The sequence below is a fragment of the Apus apus genome, chromosome 4 (assembly GCF_020740795.1).
Source record: "Apus apus isolate bApuApu2 chromosome 4, bApuApu2.pri.cur, whole genome shotgun sequence".
In the NCBI taxonomy this organism is placed as follows: domain Eukaryota; kingdom Metazoa; phylum Chordata; class Aves; order Apodiformes; family Apodidae; genus Apus; species Apus apus.
This window is the reverse complement of record NC_067285.1, coordinates 8315307-8341211: the sequence shown is the minus strand read 5'-3', so window position 1 is coordinate 8341211 and position 25905 is coordinate 8315307. Positions and strand designations below refer to the sequence as shown.

The window sequence follows — 25905 nt, the reverse complement described above, 5'->3', positions numbered from 1 at the left end:
CTTTTCTATGTTTTTAAATACCATAAGACCTTAAAGAGGCACCTGTTGGAATTAAGACGGTTATGCCTTGATGATAGTAGCTATCATTCCAGGCTGCAGCTCTTGTAGATGGATGCTCTGCAAATGCATGGATAAGCACATGTAAGAAGCCATGAGATAATCCAGACTGGAGCCTTGGCAGACAGCAATCTTACTTATTGCTGCTTTTGATTAGTTGTACTTTGTCTTCGGTGAGTGCACTGCTGATTGTAGGTGTTACGTACACAAACCAGTGCAGATACTCCTAAGAATAATCTACCACTGTTGATTCCTTCTTTGCAAGTCAAATCCTGTTGTTTTAGCCATTATTTTTAAATTAGAAGTTTAGGTAAGAATGAGAAATGCAAAAATCAATTAAGCCTTCCAGATTTCATCTATACTCAGGGGAAGTCAATAGTAGGCTCAGCAAATGGATAGCCTTTCTAATGCATTTTATTCTGCTACTTTTCACATTTTCTTCTAAGCTCTTTACAGGTGCTGAACTGTTAAGTTCAACTCAAAGGAAAATAAGTTGACAGAAGAGAATACAATCAGGATAAAAATACACAGCTGTAGAATCTGATCCAAAACTTTTGTGAAGTTAGTGTCAGTCTCTTCACTGGCTATAATGGGTTTGCACTTCATTTATAGGACCAGATTTCAGAGGCATCTGCATTTTCAAACATGCAGTAAGCAGCTGGAAGTGTAGGCAGTTAACACCTGACATCTCCTTTTGAAGAACTTCTAACTTAAAAAAACCCCAAAACATTTAGATGTTCAGCTAAATGAGGTCATCTTAGCTAATTTTGTGAGAATTGTTGTTTTAGAAACATGTAAAGCAATTGAAGTACATCTGAAGCTGAAGTTCACAGTGGAAACAGCTGTGATGGATGAAGTAGTTTAAACCATTTGGCAGAAGAGGGTGTGTGCATGCTCCTTGATGACTTGACTGTGAAATCCTGTAGCCAGTAGGAGTGTTGTCTAGTCAAACATAGTGCTCAGGTAGCTCAGGAAGGCTTAAAGCTGCTGCCGAGGGACAAGGGAGTAGAACTTGGGAGAAATGGGCAATGGGGGCTGTCCCGTCAGCTATCCTTCTGGATCAGTTGGCTCTCATCTGGCCTTAGACTGGGCTGTGGGCACATGAGTCAATGAGGCAAGCAGTTACATCCTTGCAGTGTTCTTCTGCTGTGACTGTTGGTGTGTTCTGATGTGGTGGGGAGCGGGAGGTAGCTGATGTCTGGGCCAGGTGGCATGGTGGGCATAAGACTTCATTTGGAGCTTGTCTTGTTTCTGCTTTTTATTTGTATGAGGCATACAGTAACTTGAGAGACTTAAGGAAGTTGAAAGATCTCCCAGAGTTATCTGCCTGTTTGTTTTTTTGACTTCAGTGACAGCAAAGGCTCATAATGTAGTGCATGTTCTTATACGCATAAGTCCATGACCATCTGAATAGGTTCAAGTATTTTTTTACATCCGATGTGCTAAGAGTTCATGCTCTTATTTAATCTTTATTACTGCTGTGGATGCTTGTAATATGTTTTTCTTTTTTTCCTTTTGTTACTATAAAGGTTCAGATGAACTGCTTGAGCATCTCTGATTTGAATTTACTGTTTGGTTATAGGAATGTATCTTATAAAGAAATAGTTCAGTCTATCATTGTTGGCAGCAGAGCTGTGCTGAGTGGCCAAAACGTATGTTGCTGCAGTAAACTCCATATGGTGGCTCTGCTAGGGATTAGACTATTTCTGATTTTTTTTCCAAACATTGTGTGAAACTTTCCTGACTCTGTGGCAGCTCTAAGCACTATCACTCGATTTTGCAACTCATACACATTATACAAGGAGTGTTACTCAGTTTAAATCTAGTTCTCCATTGGTTTGACCTCCTTATGAATTGACTCAAAACAAATAGGAATGTGCAGCTAAGGGCTGTACCTACTTAGTCCTCCAGATTTCTCATTCAATTCTTAATATTTATCCAAAAATAAAAATATGTGCGAGCTGGCTTAGGTTTTGTTTGTTTGCTTTATTTTGTTTCAAGTGTTTGAACTGAAGAGGAGAAGCTGAATCCTGGTGGATCTGGAATTTAAATACTGGGCATTTAACATGTGTTCCATAGGAGAATCACTTTTCCTTCTTTTTTTTTTTTTGGCACTTTGGCTTAATCTTGCTTGGATCTTTTGCACTGCATTATTTTTAGAGGAACTGTTTTATCATGCTTGCGAATTAAAGGTAGTAGATGAGAAAATATTTTCTCCTTCACCAGTAGAATGAGTATGATGGGAGTGGACCAATTTTTGTTATGGTAAATTGTTTCTGAACCACTCGGTCTTATGGGTGACTAGTCTGTCTCAAACACTGTGTAGAAGTGGTTGTTTTTTTGGGAGGGAAATGAATTAGAAAATGCTAGGTAGCAGCACAGTTTCCAAAGCTGTAATCCTGTTTCACAACCGCTCATCTACCAGAATGTTCTGTTATATAGAAGAAATGAGGGAGGAAATGATCAGGGGCTTGTCAGAGAAGACAAAAAGGAAGAGCAATGTGCAAAAAAAATGTTCATTACTCTAATACTTTCCATTGGGAGAAGATGTCTTCTAACACATATAGCCTTTATTTTTAGCAGGGATAAAAAAGAATAATTGAAATTTTCAGACTTCAGTTCTGTGCTTAATTTGTCTTTTTCAGTGAGATAACATCTGGGCTCACCCTAAGAGAATTTGAGTCATACTAGTGTGAATGAAGCCAGAACTTGGCCATCCATCAAACTGCTTGAAATCACTGCCTCTCGATGAAGAGAGAAAGCAAAGGCGTATTGGTTTTATCTGAGGGTGCAACTTCTTGTACAGTCTGAAACCCCAGGTGCTCAGTCATGTGAGGGGAATTGCCTGACTACTTTGCACTGGTTGCACAGGCTTGGATAAGGGACTAGCTAAAACAGAAATTTAATCTCAAAAGCTGTGGCTTCTCCAGACTGAAACACGATAAAAACAATTAAAAAATCACTGGATGAGTAAAACACAAACTCCAAATGATCACAAGAACTAAAAAGATAAAAAGAGGGTATGGACAGAATGAAGATAAATCAGTGACCTGATATGTGAAAACCTCCATTTATGTTAAAATTTGAGTTCTTCTGCATCTATGATGAAAAATGAATGCTAGTTCAGTGACCAGGACTCAAAATTTGCCAGTCACACTTGCATCCCATGAGAGAGTGCATGCCTGAGCAGGAATTGCTTCAAATCACATAAGAGAATTTCTGAGAGACATGTAAGTCACTTCTTGCAGTGTCATTCCAAGATTAGAGTTTGTATATGGTGAAGTTTTTTTCTCTCAAGGGTTGGCACTAGATGCCGTGGAACAAAGTGTTCATAAAGGAGATTGTTTCTTTACCTCCTGTGATTATCTTACTGTTCTAAAAATTAGGCTTTAATTTGTATCTTTTAACTTATCAAATATGAAGGTTGCTAGCTTTCTCCATTAATTAATTTTTTTTAATGAAGTACTTAGCTTCCATCTTTTGGCAATTAGTTCAATGAATTAATAATACATTAAAAAGCACATTTAGTAGCTCTATAAAGAGCAGAACTAATGAAGCATTTTCTTGTGACTTCTTTTGTTTACAGCTCGTTAGACACCAAAGCCCCATGTGGACTCTTGGTATCCCGTACTGAGGGGCTCCCTCTGGAGCCTTTTTCTTAGTGGAAACTGTAATGGATTTATTTTCTCTATTTTCAGGAGACTTTGAAGAACTCGGCATCTCTGAGACTTCTATTTTTCTGCCAGCACTTGTGTATTTGCACATTAACATGCACACCGTGATGATGAAAGCACTATTTCTTTAGACATCCAGATTCCCTTTTTAAAGATGTTTGTGGTGTCTTTTGTTTTTGTTTTAAATATATTTCAAAAGCAGTTTGCCTCAGTTCATGTATTTGAGTTACGAGTGCAAAAAAATTGAGTTGACTTTCCTTTTGAAAGATCCTCTTGGTGGTATGTGCCCTTAATCTTAAAAATTTATTTACAGTATCACCAGCTGAGCTCTTTGCTTCATTGTGCTTTCTTTTGTAGCTGGTAAAAGCAAATTACTTATTCATACAGTGAATAGTGTTGTTTTCATACAGTGAATAGTTTTTTTTTTAATATTCTGATAACTTTAACATTCTTTTGGAAGGGCAAGGTTTGTGGGTAGTGGTAATACTTTTTATTAGACTAATCAGTATAGTATGGAAAATTAGGTATTTGGACATGGAAGACCTTTCTGAGACCTAAAATAGAAACTATGGATTTTAAAACTAAGTGTGTTTCAGATTTGTATAAGGTTTAGTGAAGTAGGCATCCTACCATTTCTAAAATAAAAAGTAGCTACTGTTTCAGCGTGGTATACCAGCAATTCTGGGTGGGCAAACAGTTACAGGTAGGATCTCAAGACTATTCCAGGCAGATTGCCTGTATTTCATTGCCTGCTTCAATAAAATAGAGTAAGAAAACAATTTATCTCCTGTGTGGGGTTGCAAAGGTTTTATTCACAACTGATCAACCAAGCTTCCAGTCACAAGGCAAGGGGGGTGGCTGTTACAGCTTGCTTGACGATTCTTCAGGTCCCACCTTGCTTTTGTTCATACGTGGTTTTCCCTGGGCTTTTTCTTCCAAACTGCAGTGTTACTGTGTCCAACTGTATATTTGTCTTGGAGGAATCCAAGTAAAAGTGGTTTGTTTGCTCGTTAGCTCTTGCCCTAGGAAATTTTTCATCTGCAACACCTTCTCATTTTTCACTTTGTGGTTCGTGCCCTTTAACGTTCCCACACCTCTTTGTTTGTGGTATCCCATCCACAGTAACCAAAGGTCTGACTGTGTTGCTGTTTCTATTGAGATGGGAGAGGTAACAAAAGAAGAGTTCAGTGTGTGATCTGCTCATTAAAGCAAAATGGATTGTAGCTACACAAAATGTCATTATTTTGCCTCTGTTCAAGCCCAGAGAAATTATTATTTCCTTACAGGAGAGGCAGGAGAGGAAAGAAAGAGATGATAAGGTTATCTCCTAGCGGAAGGAGAGAGCCTGGTAGATTATACATTGTGGCACGTGAAGGTGTTAGTGTGAGGTGATGTTACAGTGTGCCATAAATCCAGTGTCTCATTGAGCCCATTTTTTTCTTTTTTTTTTCTGAACCCAGTGGAGTTATGAATTTTAGTTCCCAGGCTTGTTTTTAAAGGTGTTTTAAAGTTTTCCCTTGAGGGACAGGACTGGCAGATCGGAGGTGGTGTGATTGTTTTATGAGAGATGTTAACCCACAGGCAGATAGATGTGTTTCAGCCTTTGTAAGACTGCCTAGGTGAATTCTTCCTGACATGCAGTGGTTGCTTAATTTCACCCATCTAGTTACCACTTGGTGTGTTAGATTGAGTGTATCACATTCCTGAAATGCAAGTATAGGACAGAAATCCTGATATTTGTTACATGGTATTTGTTACAGTATTGTGCAAACATCCAAGGAAGTGTGTTTGCACAATACAGTGCAAAGATGTCATGTCTATTAATAAACCCTGTCCTACTTCTGTCTGTAGTCTGTCACAGCTGCATCCAAGTACTACTATAATAGTTGGCTTTTTTTAACCACTACTGACACCTGAGAGAGTTTTCACAGAACCAGAACTTTCTACTGTAATTCCACAGCCTCTTTGTAGAGCAGAAGTTGGTTCAGAGACCTATTGTTTATGCAAACTTAACATTGGTTTTGTATCCTGTGTGTATCATTTTACATTACTGAAAATGAATTTCTCTTCCCTGAATGCCTCAAGCTATTAGCTAGAGATCAATGTCAGTTTATGAAAGTATGGTTGTCCTCCTTATTTTGTCACAAGGAGAATGCTTATATAAAAGGAAGGCTGGTAAAATGCACGCATGATGTGTTTTGAAAATGTGTAGAAGGTGTTATCAAAACTTGAAGTGCTGTCTCTACAAAACAAGATGAGCTGAGAGAATGTTAAGCCTGCACAGTGGAAGGTGCAGGAATGAGAAAGGGCTAAAGTGTTAGCTGGATAAAATGGTCTTAGATGTCCCCCTTAACATGTTTCATGCTGTTGTTAATATCTTTAGTTACCTGTTTCTGCAAAACATATGATACATATTTGTTTTAACCTGCTTTTTTTGGTAACAGATCATAAGAAGATAAGAGACTGATTTGAGTATCTGCTCTTTCCTGCCATGCCCACTATCCCCAAAACAAAGTTGTAGAAGAGCTCTTAATTAGTGTAGATCTATGCTTTCCTGCAGTGGCACCATTAGTAAGCTGGCTTAACATGCTGTGTATTCCTTGAGTCTCTTTCATGCTCACCCCAGAGGCATAATCTATTAATATCTCAGCTTCATGCTCTATTAATATTCACACTTTTTTTAAACTGTTGAAAATCTTCAGGAGACTGCACCTATTCTGCTGCAGAAGCTCTTTCCTTCAAAAATGCAGAATATTTTAAGAGCATGCTCTAGTGTGCTCTTCCATTCCTGAGGTCAGTGTCACCTTCTTTCCGCTTGACCTTTCTATAATTGTGTATGAGTCTGTGCTACATCTGTAGTTCTTGCTTGCATTAATAAAAATAAAAATAAAATCAAGACTACAACATGGCAATACTTTTTTCCCTTTCTTAATAAAAACACAGAAAAAAATAGGTTAACAGATTTGAACTAGCCATTCTGCATTGTTTTCTTTAGTGTTTCTTTTTTAGTAATTTAGAGATGCTCTTAGACCACTGCCTTTTAGAATTTAGTGCATCTTGGCCCTAACAATGTCTTTGAATTTACGTAAAGGCTTTTATGCATTCAATTGTTTTTTGTCTTTGAATTTGTACCTATAAAGTCTTACCCCTCTGGTAGGACTGGACTGTCTTTTATTTCTGGGCAGGGAATTATGTATTTCCTTAAAACTCTTGTTTCTCAGTAGCTGAAGGTCACCTTTATTTGTATAATCTCTGGTGTGGGTGCTAGAAGACAGCATGATTAAGCAGATAAATAACAGGTAGTAAAGCTGAAGATGAAATTTGAGGCAACCTAAGATGTTTTGGTGAGTGGGGTAGGTTTCCACAGAGAGAAGTGTCAGAAAGGTTTTGATGAAAAGAACATGGATTACGAGTAGCTGCTTTTGCACATGAGTCTGCATCTTCTGTTGGATGCTGTGAGCCTGTACTGTGTTTGTAATGGATGTGTGGCCCTGCTGTCCTCTTGAGTGACTTAATGATCTTGTTACTGTTGGAATTGCTCCCCCTTCTACCCTCTTTCTTGCCTTCTCTTGCACCAAAATTTAAATTTAATACAGTTTTAAGCTTCTCTCAATTCCAGGGAAAGTATATTCAGATGGTTCTAGTCCTTCACATTAAAAAACCTAAGTCACCTCATGTTTGAACCTTTTAAATAAGCCGACATAAGAGGTCAGAAAATTCTTGTAGTCCAGGAGTAAAGGTAAGATAGTTCTTCAGCAATGACAGTGCAATTACAGCATCTAGCAGTAAATAAAATTTAGTGCAGGCTTAGCACAAAGTCAGCTTTTCATTTTAGGAGAAAAAAAGTGAAAAGTAGAGAAGTTGTAACATTTGTGTATGTTAAGAGGACATGTTCAGTGGTTGATAATTTCCAATTTGCTCTATTGTAAAATATGGACCTCTTCCCTCACCCTATAGTCTTTATCTTGCCTCTGTGCAACCTGCTTTTAAGAGTTTAATTCTCTGTACTTCTAATATATTGGAATCTGCTTAGTGACTGCACTTTGTTTTGGAAAATGATTGAAACTATGGCAACCCTCAGTTTTATTTTTTTTTCCAGCTTGTTTGTCTACCTTAGATACTCCTTTAGTCTGGTGGATGGTTAGCGTACTGGAAGCCATTGGTAGCTGTTAATATTATACAAACAACAAATATAAGTTATATAAATATTAAATCCAGAGCACCTTAGTTGTGTGTTAGAAATCATTGCAAACAAACTGAACATAATTGCAAAATGAAGAGTTTAAGGTCTCCTCACTGTCTCAGTGGCCTAAGCCTGCAAGAATGCAAGTGCTCATGCTAATCCTGATCAGTGTGTGCCTGCTGCGTGCTTGCTCTGATTTGCTTCAGGTTCTCCAGAGCACTTGTGTTTTTGGCTTTTGTTTGTTTATGTTGTTTTTTGTTTCCTCAGACTTGTCAGCCTTACCAGACATCAGTGTACACACATTGACTTTCTGTTTCAGTAGAACATGCCTTCTCTTTTCTGGCTTTCAGTCTCTTGCACAGAGGACTGTAGCCTTTATTTATTTATTTATTTCACTTTTATGCTTCTGTGTTTGGTTGCTGCTGGGATTAGAAAATGGGTCATCCTTGGATGAACTCTTAGGAACTGCCTCTTCCAGAGAGCTTGCTTGCCTGGGAAATTCTTGCAGTGGGAGCCATCCTAAAACCTTCCTGACAGCTACTAGTGACCTTATTTCATAATTACTTGTGTTTCTGTCTGGCTCTTCCAAAGTGTGGCTTGTCCATGTTTGAAGAAGCTTTTAAAAGATGTTATAGTTTAAGATTTCAAGTCTCTGGCATCTTTCCAAGTAAAACTTTGATATATTAACGGTTAAACTGAGAAGCTCTGTTCCGTGATCTGTCTCGCAATAGCACTGGTAAGTGGGGCAGACATGCCTGGCACTCAGCCCAGGGTCTTCAGCCTCCAGGAGCCCCTCCTGGGTGGGTTGTGCAGCTAATAGCTATGCTGGCAGTACAGTCTCTCTGGTGGGAAGAGATTCTTCTCCTCCTCTTCCTCCTTTCATAGTTAAATAGGGGTACTGATAAAAATTTGCCTTTTTCTCTCTTTTTAAGGATATGGTTTGCATTTCCATGTTAGTAGAAGGATTTCTCTGAAGCTGGATCTGAAATACGAAAGCCAAATAGTAGATATTCTCTTACAAAAACTTTATTGTAAACATGTTTATTGTTTGGGTGCATTTTGACTGCGTCCTGTGGTTGTGACTAAAACAAAAATCCTCTTCACAAGATCTGTCAGATTTATTAGAGAGTTTTTAACTTATTTCTTAGGATTTCCTGTAATCCTGTTATTTTTCCAGTCTTGGCTTTTATGGAGTGCTTTTTTTCTGGTCACAGATATGGTAGTAAATGTATGGCTGCTGGGCACTTCCATCTCTTTCTGGTCTTGTTGAGGTTGCATCCACCCTGTCCTCCAGTCTGTGTTTTCATGATATGCCATCGTTGACAGAGGGCAGTGGTTTGGCACTGTAAATCATCTTCTTAAGTCTGTCTCCTCACCAGTATTGAGGAAAGAAAGAGTTGCTTGTACTTGAGGACTTCTGATCACTTTATTGCCTTTTGTTTCAGTTGCAGCAACATCAAGAAAATGGTTTTCTAAGCAGCTGAGAGATGTAGCCATTCCTAATGCAGAATAGTTTTGGGAAGGTCTGTATGCCCTCAGGGTTGTTGTACTGTTGTACAGTTTTGAGGCTCAGCTTTGGGACCACACAGACCACCATTAGAAGTTAGAATGAATGTGCAAAGCTGCAGCGCTTGCAAGTTGTGACTGGGAATGCTTGATCTTGGCTTTTAATGTGCTGCACTTGCGTGTTGTGAAATCCCATAGGGAAGCTGAGGGGCTGCTTTTAATCTTTAAATGGTTTGGGTCATGGTCTCCCGAGATGAGAAGGGGGCAAGGACCTGGGGGCTATTGATTGGCAGAGCATTCTCTGATGAGCTGCTGATACAGCTACAGTTCCTGTCACAGCCTGCACTTGCTTGGCTTTTCCACTGCCTGCAACACCTACAACCTTGCTTTTTTTATTTCAGGTTGAGTGGGTTGAAGACAGCGTGGTTGTGAGCAGTTGCTGTCCGTGTTCCTGCAGTGATTTGTAATTAAAGAGTACAGGAAGGATGTCCCTAGATGTATTTTATAAAAATGAGAGAAATAAAATATTGCCAACATAAGTGAGGAAAGGTCACCAAAAACTTATTAAATGACTCAGAATCCATTGGGTGCTTCTGAGGGCAGTGTGAGTTAGAATCTTAAGGGAGTTAATGCTGAATTTTGACAAAAAATAAGAGAAACAATAGATTAAATCTGTCCTCTCATATTATCTTCTACAAGCTCCAGGGCCTGCACACTTAACACAGGGGAAGTAAGCCCTTCTAAGCGGCTAGTAAGTATATGATATATAATTGTAGGTACCCAAGGGCACTCCAGAGACTGATCATAGACCAACTGTAATTCTTAGTCTCCTGACCTGTTATAGCCTGCTTTGTGGATTATTGTATTGCTAGCTTGTGTCTTTTGTGACGCTTTAAGGAATGTGGATTTGTGCCTAATTTTTAAGAGTGCTCTTTTTACAAATTGGATGGCTTCTTGCCCTTTTAGCAGAAACCAAAGGGGAGGTCGTGTTGAGATTTGGGTTGTATTGTTTTTATAGGTTCTGTTTACCTATAAACAGATTATATTATCTCTCTTGCTAGGAGGTTATATGTTACATGTTACTGTAACAGGCAGTCTGAAGCAAAATAGCTAAAACCAGAATTAAGAGGAAGAAAGTAATTTATACTGAAGTAGCATCAATACTTTGATTAGGAAACATCTTAAGCCAGTGTATAAGGTTGCAGACTTTCAGATTTAGAGTTCTACTGAATTGCTAAGATCATTCATCATGCTAGAATTATTAAGATCTGCTCACATGTTTTATTAACCTCTAGAATAGTTGCTGAATAATGTCTCTTTCTAGCTATGCTATTAAATGTTAAGAACTAGATCATTACTTGTCTTGGAATGCAGGCAATTTTATGGTCCTAAAGGCAGATAATATACTTTAGAGTTTGACTATTAGTTGGGTAGCCTTCATCAATTCTTCCCTTCATTTCTTTTCCATGCATTCCAAAAGTATGTAGACTTAAAGAATTTTATTTTAAAAAGCCTAATTTTTCAGGATTATCAGGGGATTCAGACATCTGCAGTACGTAGGAAAACAGTAGCCTTAATGTGGTAAGCAAAGAACAGTTATTTTTATATTAGTCTGCACTCCACTGCTTTTTGTCTGGCTCTTCCTGCAGCTTCCATTTCATGGCAGTTGCTTGAAGAAATACATTCAAGTGGCAGGTTTTCACATGGAACAAAACCAAGGCATATCTTAGTAGTTCCATTTTGTAGGTGTGATTTATCGGTCTGCAGTTTTAATTCTTGAGCTTGTTTGTACTTTGCAAGTACGTGAAAAAGGATGCATTGAATCAAGGAGTAAAATGTTAGTGCTTATGCCTGTTTGGATATGTTCCAGTAGAACTTGGTTTAAAAAAAAAAAAAGTCTAGAAGATGCAGCATCTCTTACAACTTGGTTCAAGTTTGTACTCATTCAATTGGGAGTAAGTTCATGGAAACCTTACTGGGAATTAGGCATATGAAACAGCTTGATTTTTCTCTCCCAGGCTATGTAAATCACAGATTAAATCACAGAATTGTCATGGTTGGAAAGGACCTCTGAGGTCACCAAAGACAACCACCAGCACAAAAGAAACACAGCAACAAAACCAAAATCCAAAAAAACCCCACCAAAACCCAAACACAGACAACCAGACACACTCCACCAAAAAACACCCACAAAAAGCCCCACAACCTCAGGCACTAGAGCATGCCCTGAAGAGTCACATCTGCACATTTCTTGAACACCTCCAAGGATGGTGACTCAATCGCCTCCCTGACTAGGCTGTTCCAGTGCCTCTTTCAGTATATAAATTCTTCCTGATACACAATCTGAACCTCCCCTGCTGCAACTTTAGGCCATTTCCTCTGGTCCTATCATTATTTACATGGGCTTTACTGTCAAGGCCCTGGATTAACACAGGGCTGAAGGGCATGGAATGGAACAGTTTAGGCAGTGGGGCAAACTGCAGATTTATACCTGAAGGTATCTAAAAACTTGACCCTCGCTTATGTTCCAGAGTGAGTCTTTGTGTGTTGGCAGCCTTGTGAAAGTACAACTGGTTCATGAGACGCCTTCTGTCAGCTGCAGCAGAGTCTGCCATATGCCAGCAGCTTGGCAGTACGTACCGTGAATATGTAGAAAGGGAGGACATCAGGTGAAATGCAGTAAGGACAAGAGCTACTGGCCTGGAAACAGGTTAAATCCTTCTTGCAAGCTACAAACACATACACCAAAGAATTCTTTAGGGAAGAGCTGTGTAAGGAAAAACCCCAAAACTGAAATATTCGGAGAACTGATGATGAGCAGAGAGATGTCACTCAGTGGCTTTACATTTCTTGTGCTGGTTCCAGGATCCCTACCAGATTCCAGATGTTCAAAACTCCAGCTTGAGGCTAGTGCATATCACTGTCTCTCATAGCAGAACCGAACAGTTGAAATGCTTTGCCTTGGAAGTGGGTGTTTTGCTTTCACAAGTAAAGGTCTTTGTGTCTTTTAAATTGTGAAGGAACAGAAGAACTGTGTGAAAAGTACTCTGTGTACATTGCTTCAGCAGTGACATATGACACCCCACAGAGACTTTGATTTTACCACCCTATTTCCTTCATGATATTGATGTATTCATAGTAAAAATCAAATTCCATGTCTGCTTGGATTTTCTAAAACTGAAATCATAGCCACATGTAATGCAGGATTTAATCATTATATAGTTCCATATCCTTTCATCTTTATTGTTGCTTCCTCAAAGTTGCTGGATTGACTGTTCAGATAGTATTCTTCTGTCCTGATTTGAAGTACTTGGTAATTGCAGTCTTTATTAAAAACAAAACCAAACCAAACAACAATCTTGAAGACCTGACTCTCTGATCTTTCTCTTTCCTTCCCAGAAGTACACTGCCATTGGACTACTGGGCAAAGCTACAGATACATTAGATGCTACAGGAAAAGTAACTGAAGAAAAACCTTATGGTAAGCATAAATGTGTCTATACACTTCATGTAATTTGAAGGTATAAATGGTCTTTATCATAGAAAAGAGGAAAAGATGTTTGGGACGCTGTGAATTAAATTTAAATGTGAAATCAAACTTAAGATGATTTCATCTTCAACTTCAGTGCTCATGTAATTCAGACCAGATTAATGCAATTATGTCCAGTGCAAGTGTTTGTTTCTTTTGGGAAAAAACCAAACCAGGCATTAGATTAGGAGGAAGAAAATAGAATTGGGCAGGACTGTGTCATTTTAAATTTTTGACAGGCTGTGTCCAGTAAAATTTTCCTCTTTCATCATATAGTCCCATGAGTGGTCTTTTAGTAACACCCTTCAAGGCCGTCAGAGGAATAAAGTACTTAGATCTTTCCTCTGAGATGCACCTTTGAGTACAGATGCTCAGCATGAAAGGAGGATGGCTTAAACTGCTTTCTGCATATGTTTACCTGCCAATTGTTGCTTTGCTTTTAGTCTGTGGACTCAAAACTATAACAAATGAGCTTTTCTGACCCACAGAGCACAGTGCAAGAGTTTAAGGCTTCAGAACTAATCCTGACTCTGACTTTATCGGAGTGGGACATTCCACACTACCCAGAGCATCTCAGAAACAATGTAGGACTAACCAGAGACACTCCAAATGTGTCTTCACATTTGGAGATCTTTCACAAGGTTCTTTCACAACCTGGGGAAAAAAGAAAAAACAAACCAATAGGTAACTGGTTGCTTAGCAACTCTTACGTGTTCTCACACTGTTTCTGCTACCTGGTAATAGGCACATGAAGTAAATGATCTGTTTTTTTTTTTGATAGCATGGTAGTCTGGATTCCACCCCTTACCCCCTGTCTCCTTTCTTTTGCTGTTTTTCTTTTTGCAAAGGCAGGCAAATGTGAGTTTCCTGTCTAGTTTAACTTGATGGACCATTGTGAATAGCGTTTACTAGGTCGTTATTCAGATGTTGCATTATTTGCTCTCCTTCAGGATCAAGTTCTAAGTCTCTGAGCTTCTGAAGGAATGAGCATCCACATAGTGTTAGAGTTGCCAACACTTTATGATGGTTGGAAAACACTTCATTAGTTTTTATGTATCCCTCACAAAAAGTGGAATTCTGTGGTTCTGCTGTGCTGAGTAGTATTCATGGTGGGTACTATCATGTATATTAACTGTGAAATAGCATTTCAAGTAGATGCAACTCCTGTGGTAGGTTAATTTTTAAAAAATAGTTAATAGTTTCTTAAAAGACTAATCCTGCTTTTTAATTTTGTGTTGCTTACTGCAGGCAGAATTTAGAGTGTTGTTTTCATGGATGTTTATTTCACTGGCAGCTCTTGGTTAGAAGTACCCATCTCTGCACCACCTCCTCTGTTATGGTGGTTTAGGGTTTTCTTAGACTGTGTGCTTAGGAAACTGATTTGGATTTAAAATATCCCTTTTTTTTAGTTGTTGATCTTCTTAAACTGAGATGGGTTGCACGATCCAGTTCATCATGGAGTCCCATGGAGAGCAGTATTGGCATTTCTGAGGCAGTGCAGTTGTGGGTGCTGGACAGTTTCCTTTTGCTGAAGCTCACAGCTGAAAGAAATGTTTGTGAAATTGGTCTCAGTTGCTTTCCATGTTGGTGCAAATCAGTCAGATTTGAATTCTTAAGAAAGAAGAAAGAGACAACATGCATACACCTCCTTTTTCTCCATGCTATCTGCATATTTTATATTTCCTTCATTTCACCTTCTAATAAAGCAGGTATTTCTCATCTTTTCCAGTGTCTTTTCCAAAGCAGCTTGGTTTCCAGTATGATTCTCTGGGTGGCCCACCATCCCTAATCCCAACTAATACTCCAAGAATGGCAAACCAGATATTTGAGCTGAATTTCAGCTTTCCTTTTGACACCTAGAAGAAATCTGGGAGAAGCAGAGCATCTGCTAGGGAATATAAATCCTGCAGGGCCAGCAGCATCCAGGACTTGGCCTTGGTGCTGAGAAAGGCCACTAACACAGTTTGCAAGACATACAAAACTCCTGAATGACTGCTGGACCACAAGAGGAAAGTGCCTGCAGAAAGTAGCCAGCTATAAGGCACTTTAAGAAAGTGTTGTATTTTGGTCCTCAAAGTGTCCCCAGACAGCCATTTAGAAAGTAAACCTTTTTTTATTACAGTCAGTTGCAATGAAAGGAAGTACTGAAGAGACCTCCTTGGGTTTGACCTGTCCTGAAGTTCTCATCGTTTTTTTGTTTCTTAGCAGACAAGCATTTCCACATGAAATTAGATTTTGCTTTCATACTGCTCCCAGGCTATCAGATACTGAGTTTGGATGCAAGTAGTGTTTAGCATTCCTCTGGTGCCTTCTTGAAATTTAATGTTTGTTGCCCTTTTAAAATTTTATAACTATGCATAGGAATGTGCATTCTGAAACCTACTTCCTCCCAGCTGCCTACAGACTATATCCAGACATGGAGAGCAAAATTAATGAGGATTATTTGCAGGCCTGTGCTGATTTTGCTGAAATAAGTATTTAATAGAGCAACCTGAATAATTTGAAAAAAAGTAGTACTTCCAGCATTCTCTGTGTTTGCTTGGAAATAATTTGTGCTGAGCCAGACTGAGTCAGGGTCATCTAATATAGTTCTGTTGAGCTGTGACAGATAATTCTTCTGTTCTGTTTTGGTGTAGTTTGTTAACAACCACAGGGCTGTGTCACCCTTCAGTGGAGGCTTCTTGAGGTTGTGGCACAATTGGCACCTTTTGGTTTGGGGACTAACTTATGATTATAGCAGGAAAATCAATCAGCAGTGTTCAGAAGCACAACTGTTCTTCAGCATTTTCATCTTGAAAGCTAGTAGGCTCATTTTCAAGGTTTTTAGAAGCATTGGAGAATTGAAGTTTTGGGTGCTTTGAGATGCTGATAGAATCGTAAGAAGTAGTCCACTGGAAGATGCATAATGTTTGCAGAGATCACACAACAGCAGTAGTGGTCTAAGGAAGAAATTCTTAGGAAGAAATTCAGAAAACAGTGTTGAATTCTAACTAGTGCACTCACAGAGCAGGCATAATAATTTTGTTCTAAGACAAAATTCTTAGAACTGTTAAAATAAATAAAAATAAAATTCTGTTATTCCTGGGAACTGGATGCAGTTATCCCATGGGCTAAACCTTCACAATCCTCTCTGAAATAATTGTGAAGCAGGGTGGCAGCTTCTGCACCTCTTCCTGGAAGGACACAGAGCTGCAGTCCAACTTCTAGCAAAAGCTTGTGGTGCATGGTGTAGCAGATGGGGATATTCGGTATTTGCGATGCAGATCTTGGGAGGAATAGACAAGCTCTTGGTAGCAAGGGCAGTGACAGATGTGTCCTGCAGAAATGTCTCTCAACCCCATACTTTCAGGGAGTGGAGAAGGGAGGCCAAATAGGGAAAGTTTAGGGACTGTTGACACTAATTAGCCTTTATTGGTGTGTTCATATTTCATGCGGAGGATGGAGGGCTGAGTCTAAATGCTGCCCTAAACTTGCTGACTAGACAAGCTGTTAACCTACTAAACCCAAGCCCACAGCTGGGTGAGAGAGACCTGTGGGCCAATGGCCTGAAGGGGTACAGTTCTCCTGGGCAGCAGGAGAACCTGTGCTGTGGAGGTAATGACTGTGGGAGCTGAAAGGTGGTGAAGAAGCTGGTTCAGAGAGCCCTGCAGAGTCACGGGTCCAAACCAATGCCCGGGACAAATACACACAGTTCAGTCATAGTGAAGCTGTTTGGGACAAGACTCATAGAGCATTCTTTGTGAATGACAGCTGGCTGAAAGCTCCACCAGCTTATGTGTTCTTCTGGGAGAGGGCAAGAATCCAATACAGTCCATTAACACAAAGGCAGGGCATGCTGGAAGAAAAATACAGAAAAGCACATGAGTTTGTTTTCAGACGGTAATACTAGCCAGCTTGTGCCACAGTGTATTGCAGAAGACAAATATGATTGTTTTCAATCTTAGTAAACTCACCTGTAAATATTTACAACAAACCACACAACTTTGTTAATGATTTAATACATAGTTCCTTGCATGAGGAATTATTTTTTTTTTCCTGAAATAGAGATAGCCTATAGCATGAGGGATTTCCTCAGAGGCTGTGTGCAACTTGTCAAATGAAGGATTGTGAGATCAGAGTGGGAACTGAACTTCAGTGTCTCATTGAATGCCCTAGCCACAAATTCAGTTTATAGGGTGAAAATGGGAAGAGAGCCCCAAATGACACTTATACTGAGATCTTAAGCACTGAATTCTAGCCTTAAGTGACCAGGGGTTCACAAGAAGGCTGCCAGGATCACTCTCACAGAGCTGGGTCCTGCCAGCTTTCCACCATGTAGTTTTGTTGTGATATGTTGCTAAACTGCCTTGCAACCTTGCTGTTAATGTCACTTCTTGAGACAGCTTCTACTCTTGAGGCTGCCAAGTGTGCTCTTCCAAAGTTGCTGTGGAAAGAAACCTCTTCTCTTTTATTTACAGCATGAAGTACATTTGTTTTGTAAGGTTTGCAAGTAGAGGTCTGTTCCAAAACATAATGAAGGCTCAATAAACGCATTTTGTTGGTTTATATTCCAGGATGCCGTTGACTTAGCAGAGTGGCACTAATTGAATATAACTTAAGAGAAACAGGACTAGTCAAGTCCTAGACAGTAGAAGTGCACTGAAGTGTGTTATGATTACAGATATTATGTTCGTACTCTCTAAATAAATTAGGGATGAGTGTCATCTCTATTGAATAGTATTTCAAAGGACCAGTGCAATCAGCTACTTAGGTTATAGCCTTCTAGTAAAAGTGCTACAAATGTGTATGTGTACTCTTAAAAGAGAGTAGATTGCCTAAAGCAGCTATCTTTCTTTTGCAGGATTTCTCCACTAAAATTGCCTTACTTAATATATAACAATACCCTGGTGTGCATTTGCAGGTTAGTTGTTTGATATGGAAATTTGGTGTGTTGTTCCATTTGCAGTCTTTTTCTTCACTAGAAAAAACCCCACAGTCCTCTAATATGTTGTAATTTTGCCTGCAGTAAGGTGTGCACGTAAAGAGAAGATACCAAAGTTGGATGAGCATTTTTTTCTCTTTGGTCCTTTAACAGAAATTAAAATAGGACAAAATTTGTAGTTTTTGCATAGTTTTTCATCCCAAGAAAAATGAATTTACAGTCCTGAGAGAAATTGCAAAAGAAGACTCTGTATATTGGGATTTCTGCCCTTCTGAAAGCGTCCAGACTGTCTTAATCACCTTGGACAGTTTGTTCCACTCTTTTTGTGATAATTCACACTCCTACCCACATTCTGTTTTTTATCTCTCTTCTTTGATGTTTTTCACCCAATCTAAATTCAGATCAGAGGGAACTCTTTTTTGTATCTGTTTGCAGAATATGATTGCTGCCATTAATGAATGCCATGTGAATAATGAATGCTAACATGCTGTTTTCTTTCTACAGATCAGATAACAAAAGGAGATCTTGAAAATGTGCTGCAGAAGTTTACAGGGGAGATAATGCAGGTTCCTCCACTGTAAGTTCCGCAATGTTCAGACACTCTTGGCAGTTGTGTTCAGCTGATGGGACTTGCCAACAGAAGTAATTTCTCTTAGAAATAAAAACCCCCACATTTTGGCAAGAGGATAGAGGCAAGGCAGTCCTAGGAGTTTAACATTTGCAACTGCAGGTTATACATATTTGAACATAGAGCACAGCAAACAGTGACCTGGCATTTGTGGGTCTTTTGGGTAAATGTGAAGTAGCAAAGCAGTCGTAAACAGCTTTGCAGGGCTTGGTGACTTCTATCCTGTCTTCCAATTAGAAAGCAAAGCTCAAAATCTTTAACTTTAGTTGTGTGTTATGGGGAAGCTTACTGACATCTGTGTGGAAGTGCCTTAAATGGCTTCAAATTAGTTTTCTGAAAACTTAAGCGTATGAATGAGTGATCAGTGACGGAGCTTCCGTAGCTTAGCAGATTTCTTCTAGTCAGGTGAGACACAGTAGCTGGCAATGTGCAAGCACTTAGCTAGTGACAGGTGGCTTTTATGGTGATTTAAGCTAACATACTTTCCTTTGCATTTGCAAATGGGTTGGTTACTGTGGTTCCAAGTGAGCTCTGTAAGGTCAGTAATTCCGTTGGTGTTCTGCTTCATGTGACTTGTTTCAAATTATCCTCTGCTAATTTGAGCAAGATTATTTTATTTTTTTTCTCTCGTCATCTTTCTTTCAAGACAAACGTTGAGGTTTTAGATACAATTTCATTAAATCAGTGAAATTAGGGTTTTTTTTTTGTTCTATAGTAGTCCCCTAACCACCCTAGAGCAAGGCTCATAACCTGGCAGTTGCTGTTCAGGGAAGACCTTGTTGTGAGACCAGTAAAGGTGCAAGGTGGGATTACAGCAATTGCCTGAGGAACTCCCAGTGCTCAGCCCAAGGTGACAGGGACCTAAGTGTGCTCTGCAGACTGCCAAGGGATGAGAGGTTGGCAGCAGCTGCAAGTGTTGTCCCCCTTATAAAAAACCTTTGTTTTCATAAACTACAAATTGAAGGATGAAACATTTCAGTCTGTGCAGCAAGAGAGAAATGCAGGACCATCTCTTGTTTTCCAATTTATATTGCTATTGCTGAATGAGATGATTCTGTCTCCAGGAGATTTCAGAAGCTGTTTTTTGGGGGTTTTTTTGTGAGTGCTTGGAGAGGATTAGAAGGGTAAAGTGAACACAACTGTAGTACAGTATTAACAGGATCTGCAGGATGGGAAACTTGTTCTAATACAACCATATGACACACATTTTCATGCTTTATCTGATCAGCTATTCTGCTTTGAAGAAGGATGGAGAAAGGCTATCAACTCTGATGAAGAGAGGAGAAGCAGTTGAAGCAAAGCCTGCTCGGCCAGTAAGAGTATACAGCCTCTCTCTCCAGCAGTTCCAGCCACCACTGTTCACACTGGGTAAAGGCCAAAGATTATTTCTTAGAGTGATGCTCCCAGCTTGTTAGTCCTTATTTACACTCCGAATGGGAATAAGATAGTGAAATGGGTTTCATTTTGGTTAGCTACTTACTTTGATGTGAGCCCATGTGCAGAGACACTCACTTTGCAGTAAAAGCACTGTATTTTCATTTTAAGTTAAGCTGATTACATGTAATCTTTCTGTGAGGGAAAATTCTGAGAGGCTGGTCAGGGGATTATTTGCATCTGTCCATGATCTTGCAACCTCCAGCTCACTCCTGCTTCCTCAGGTCTGCTTACTCCACTTTGCCTATTCTTTTAGACAGATGCCCACATGTGCTGGCATCTCTCCCAGGGTGCAGCAAGGACCAGTGTCAGTTAACTGTCAGGTCTCTTTCTCAGCTGGGGAGGCAGGATCTTATCCTTTGTTCTGTCATACATGAGGAAACTTGGGTACTACATTAAGAAGCACCAAACCAAAAAGCCTGTTGTAAATGTTTGATGCTACTGTGAGGTCAAGATAATGTGTTGCATTAATCAGCTTCCTAGTTGACCCATAGTCTTCTGATGGGCCAGAAGGTCCATGATCAGCAGGTACGAGGGACAGAACTCAGTGCTGTGTTACTTCAGCCCTTCCTTTAGGGTTGGGTGACTAGCAGCTGATCACTGGCACAGAGGAAAGGGAAGGGCTGAGACAGCAGGGAAAGGTAAAGGTGAAGTTTACATTTTTATTGGAGCTGCCTGTGTGCAGTATCTTAAAAGCACTGACAGTCAGCTTAGACTAGAAATATGGAACAGCCTTCTGAAACCTTTAAAATGAGTAGGAATTAAGCATTTGTTAACGTACCAAGGAAGTGCTTAGTTCCTAGTGAGTTAGTTCAGTTGCCATTGTATTTGCTTTCCCTGCTGTCTGGCCTAGCAATCTCGCCCGCACATATGTCACAGGATGAATAATTGATGTTGCATCCTATAAATATTTTATCACTGGGTTGTTTGCTTAGCACATTTTTATGTTGATGTGGGGGCATGGTTTCTATGTAAAGTTGCACTTCTGTGTAAAATTACACTGCTAATTTACCATGTCACTGTTAACATTCCAGATGTTGAGTGTGGTGGTGGCTTTTATGTCAGGAGCCTGGTCAGTGACATTGGCAAAGGTAGGCATGAAAAAACAACATGACAGCTTAAGGAATGAATGTGTCTATCTATGCAAAAAAATTGTCATTTTTTAAATCCCCAGAAGCCAGACCTATGTGTTATTGTGCAGAATTGCAGTGCTATTACTTGTTTATGTATACTAAGGTATTTTTCTTGGGAGGATGGGTGAATAAAAGCTAAGTAATTGCCAAAGGACCTTGGAGGCTGGGGGATAAAAATGGAGCAAGTAATAGCACTGAGCAAGATAATACAGGGCAAGGTGGAGATTTTTTTTTTTCTCCTCCATGTGTTAAAGCAAACTCGCATTAAGGATAAGAAGAAAAAGATTATTAATCACATTTTTAAAACAGATTGCACGGAACGTTACCATGCACATAATAAACCCTTATCTGTTGGAAAGACTTTTACATTTGTGATTATTTTTTCAGTGCTTTCTTTCTCCTTTACCTGAACTGTGAATGGTTTTGCTTTCCCACAGGGTTATTTGTCTTGTGCTCTATATCTATCAAACTGCATGATGGAGAACAGATAATCCATTTCAATTTTTTTTTTTAAATGATACATTTGCAGATCAAGAAAGCAAGTGATGTGGGATAACCCAATGAATTTCAATATTGTTATTTGTGCTTAGGCAAGTCAAAGATTCTCTTTCTGTTACTGCCTTCTGAGCATACTGGCTTATGTTTAGTCCTTTAATGACAAACCAAGATAAAGTCGGTCCTAGGCTGATTTCTTTTCAAAAATTTAAAATGCAGTAAAACTCCTTCTGCATCAGAAAGGATAGGAGAGTATTTTGATACACCTGATACACCTTTTGATACACAGGTCAGCTCTGGCTGCTGTTACGTTTTATAGCCCCTCATGTAATTCTGTCCTACTGTTTTTTATTTAACATATCAGAGCATTTGTTTATATTTTTATTTTTCCTTATCTCAGTTTATATTTTTCTGATAGGCAGAACAGGAAAAAAATGTCAAAAATCCTTCTTGAGGTTGAAGTGCTAAGACTTTTAAGTCACTTGTGAATACTGAATATTCTGTTTACATCTTATGTCATTATTTCCTCTCTTTTTAAATCTGGAAAACCTTTTGACAGCTTTCTGTCAGATTTTGAACTCTTTACTACACTGGAAATGTACTGAAATAAAAGGAATTCTTTGGCTAAAATTTAAGAAGATATAAATGGGTGGTAAATTTTCACGATCTCCCTTCTCAAAGCAGAATCATGTAGAAGTCTACACCTTAAAATGCATTTTAAGTGAGTTGCAAATAGTTAAACTTGAGCATGTGCTTTTTCCTAAGTCCTCTTTTCTCCTTTACTGTAGAACTCTCTACCTGTGCCACTATGCAAGAACTGACCCGAACCAAACAGGGGCCATTTACTCTTGAGGAGCATGCCCTGCATGAAGACAAATGGACAATTGATGAAATTGCACGAACCTTGGAGCATTGCATGTCTCTTCTCCCGGGAGAGCCATCTCATAAAAAATTGAAGACAGAGCATCCTGGTGAAACTGCTGTAAGCTGTGAAGATAAGTGATAAGTTGGGTCAAGGAAAAAGACTGAATGATTGAGACGTTTTAAGATTGGATTGGGATTGTCTTGCCTCCTGTGTAAATTTCAAGTCTGCACTGGGAGAGTGACAAACTGCAGTGCAAGAGAAATGGTTCTTTTGTTTTCTGGGGCTAGAATATGCATTGAAAATATCCAGTGCTTGCTGTTTCTTGATCTGTTTGTTTCCTGCACGCTGTAAATGGGTCTGCCACTGATATAAAATCTTCATAAACTTTTAAAGAACTTGTTGGATGCAATATAGCTGTTATTGCTAATTCCTCAATAAAAAATGATAAACATGAATATTTGATACATGTGCTAAAAAAATAGTCTTTTTTTTTTTCTTTATAGCTGATAACCAAACCTGTGAAATACTATGGTGACAAGCTTGAAGGCTGCAAGAATGTGGTGTGGCAGTTTGCTTTCTTATAATCCATTTCAGGAAATGTCCATTTTACTGTAGTTTTTCCTCTGCAGATTGTTCTTTCAGTCAAATGTTATCCAGCAAGCATTAAATATAGATGCTAATATTTTACATTAAGCCTGAAAAGCCAGTGTAAGTGAATAGTTTCAAGTATAAACAATCCTTGGAAATAAGTGTTTGACAGCAAATGCTCTGAAAAGTGCAGTTGTCACTGCAGGTGTATGTATCTTATTCAGATACAATGTTGGTAGGGTTGGTGACCATCCCTAATGTAGAGTCAACTGTTCTGCCTTTCTTAGGGCTTAAGGAATTTACTTTTGCCATCTGTGTATTGCTTGAATGGTCTCCCATGGATTGGGTGGAAGGCTGATGTGCTTCTGGGCTTTGATTTGGTCATGATTAGAAGTTGTGTGGGCATCAGAGGGGTCCACCATCAAGGATCCTTGCTGAAACCATTTTAATTCACAGGGGCAGTGGGGGCCTGTCCTGCAGTTCTTGTAGTCAGCAGAATTTGATTACATTGATTATTTCTCACCACTGCTTTCCTTAGGATTTTCAAAATTACTAAAAGACAGTGTGCTAAAAATCACCCTAGTTTGTTTCTCTGTGTGATGAACTGTCCTAAGAGGACTTCCCTGTGTGTCCCCATACAAGTTAGTAGCAGCTCTTTTTTCCTCTTGTCACAATGAGGACCACGAGGTGGTGGTCACTCACATGTAGTTAAACATGTGAGTGATACCTGAGAGAAAGCCCTGCTTTTGAAATCATCACTGAAATGTCTCTAAAGAGGAATGGACTGGCTGCTGTTAGTGTTGTGCTGCTGCTGGGAAGTGGCCTGCTGTGGCTTTGTACAACTGCTGCACCTTTGGGCTTTGCTTCTGGAATACAGGGACTTGTACTCTGAGTGACTGAATGCTATAATGTCAAGAGTTTGTGCTTACATTATTGTGCCTCTGTAAGTTACACTCTTAATTTTATTTATTGCTCTGTGTTAATGGACTTACTGCTTTCCATAGTAAGTTACCATGGTAGCTAATTACCTCTATTGCTTAAAAGAAAATGTTTTATTCTTAACTTGAATCTCCTCCTGCTTTATTTTATGTCTATATCTGCATCTTACAAAAAGGTATTATGTGAAATGATCAAGTTTCAACCTTTCAATCCAAGAAATATCCCGAAGTTTCTCATTGCAGGATACCTTTCCAGACATCTGTAGGGGTTTTTGTGTTCTATGCAATAAGAAACTGAAGTCTATGCAAGATTAATGAAGCTTTTATTTAGAGGAAGGATTGAGTTTGTTTTGTTGTTCAGTAAATGGACAGCTTTCTTCATTTGTATATTGATAGAAAAAAGTTACAGGAAATGCTGAAAATATCACAAGCAAATAGAAATGTTAGAGCACTGTAGCAACAGCATTTTAAATGTGCAATATGGGTCAAGTAACCACTAAGAAATTTTTTTTGAGATAGATTGGTGTTCAGTAGGAGAACAGTGGGAGATTTAAGGTTGTTTTGTTTTGGGTTTCTTTGGAGTGGTTTTTTTGGTTCTTTGGAAACAGAGAAGAAAGAGTATTTCCTAAAGAAATCAAATAAAGCAGAAAATGTCATTTTCCAGTATACTTATCTTGAATGATCAAAGACTTTGAAACACAGCTTCTCTCATTGTCTAAATCTGTATTTCTTCAATAACCTAATTTATGTTATCCCAGTGGTCTCCTAGATTAAGTTATCATTTTATTTATCTTTCTACTTTTTTAAAAATAGCCCAGTAGATATAATTCTATAAGTCTTGTTTCGTCTGCAGGGATTTATTTCTTTAAAACCCACTGCAATTGAGAAATCTTTATATTAACAGAGTACATTTATATACAGTGTTATAAATGTCTAGCACATTTTTTTTCATCTCATCTGTGTGTTTAATGCTCACCATGGCTTTCTTGCTATCCCATGTAAGACCCCCTGATATTTTGAATTTCAAAAGAGAATTGTTTTCGTCAGCTTTTAGGTAAGCTTGCAGCTGGTCTGTTGTAATTATTGTTAGCAGGTCTGTGATCCTGAGAAGACAGGGGTCTGTTCCATAGTCTAGTCACTTGAGAAATGAAATGGCAATTGAAAGAAGGCATCCTGTTGACCTCAGCAAGTTTTGATTTAGGCTGCAAGTCCTGATGCATGTGCAAAGAGAGAAGGAATGTAGTTGCACACATTCAGGAATCTGCATAAAGTGTGTTTCCAAAGTCTATTTAAAGTCTGGACTATGTTTCAGTTTACAAACCAACTTCCCTCAATGCTTTTATTCCTCTGTAGCAAGTAGAGAGACTTTCACCAGCTCTAGCTGGATTTTTTTCTTTGTCCTGGGATTCCTCTCATCTCCCCTACACTAGGTTCTATCATCCCCATAAATAAAGGCAGAACACCTAAGGACAAACTTCTCCCCATATAACTTGTACTCAACTGTAGAAGCTATCTCACTTGAAAGGTGGGTAGCAAGTATGTTTTGTTGCACTTTGAAGTGGCCAGATAGCACACAGAACTACAGGGGGTAGCTGTTCTTAGAAGATACAGAGGGGAAAAGTGCATGACGTAATGAAGAAATAACACTATGACAGCTTGTTTTATGATTGCTGATGAGTGTCAACCCTATTCCAGCCCTAAGCAGTTGAGCTGTCTTTTCAAACATCTGGACTCCTCTGACTGCTTCCCACTGTCTTTCCTAGGTGCACTTGAATGCTCTTTCTTAGGTACCCCTGTGCTTTAATGGGTCTCCTCTGCTTGAGCCATTAGTCCCAATGAGTAGTAACTGGAAATCCACTGAAAAATCTAGGAATAGCTTTTTTAGGTATGTTTTAATAAGTGTTTAACCCAGTATCTTGAAACTATCCATATCTCAAGATAAGTGTTGTGTTCC

At 39.1% G+C, this 25905-nt stretch overlaps 1 protein-coding gene across 1 annotated transcript in view; it reads left to right on the top strand.

Moving 5' to 3' along the window:
• The window catches only part of TRUB1 (TruB pseudouridine synthase family member 1), a 29422-nt gene extending 6535 nt beyond the window's left edge, over positions 1–22887 (top strand). The window contains 6 exon segments of the mRNA XM_051619096.1: positions 12820–12901; positions 18375–18447; positions 19727–19866; positions 20967–21023; positions 22349–22557; positions 22559–22887. Coding sequence (XP_051475056.1) covers positions 12820–12901; positions 18375–18447; positions 19727–19866; positions 20967–21023; positions 22349–22557; positions 22559–22597 — 600 coding nt within the window. The 3' untranslated portion in view covers positions 22598–22887.
• The last annotated feature ends 3018 nt before the right edge of the window (positions 22888–25905 follow it).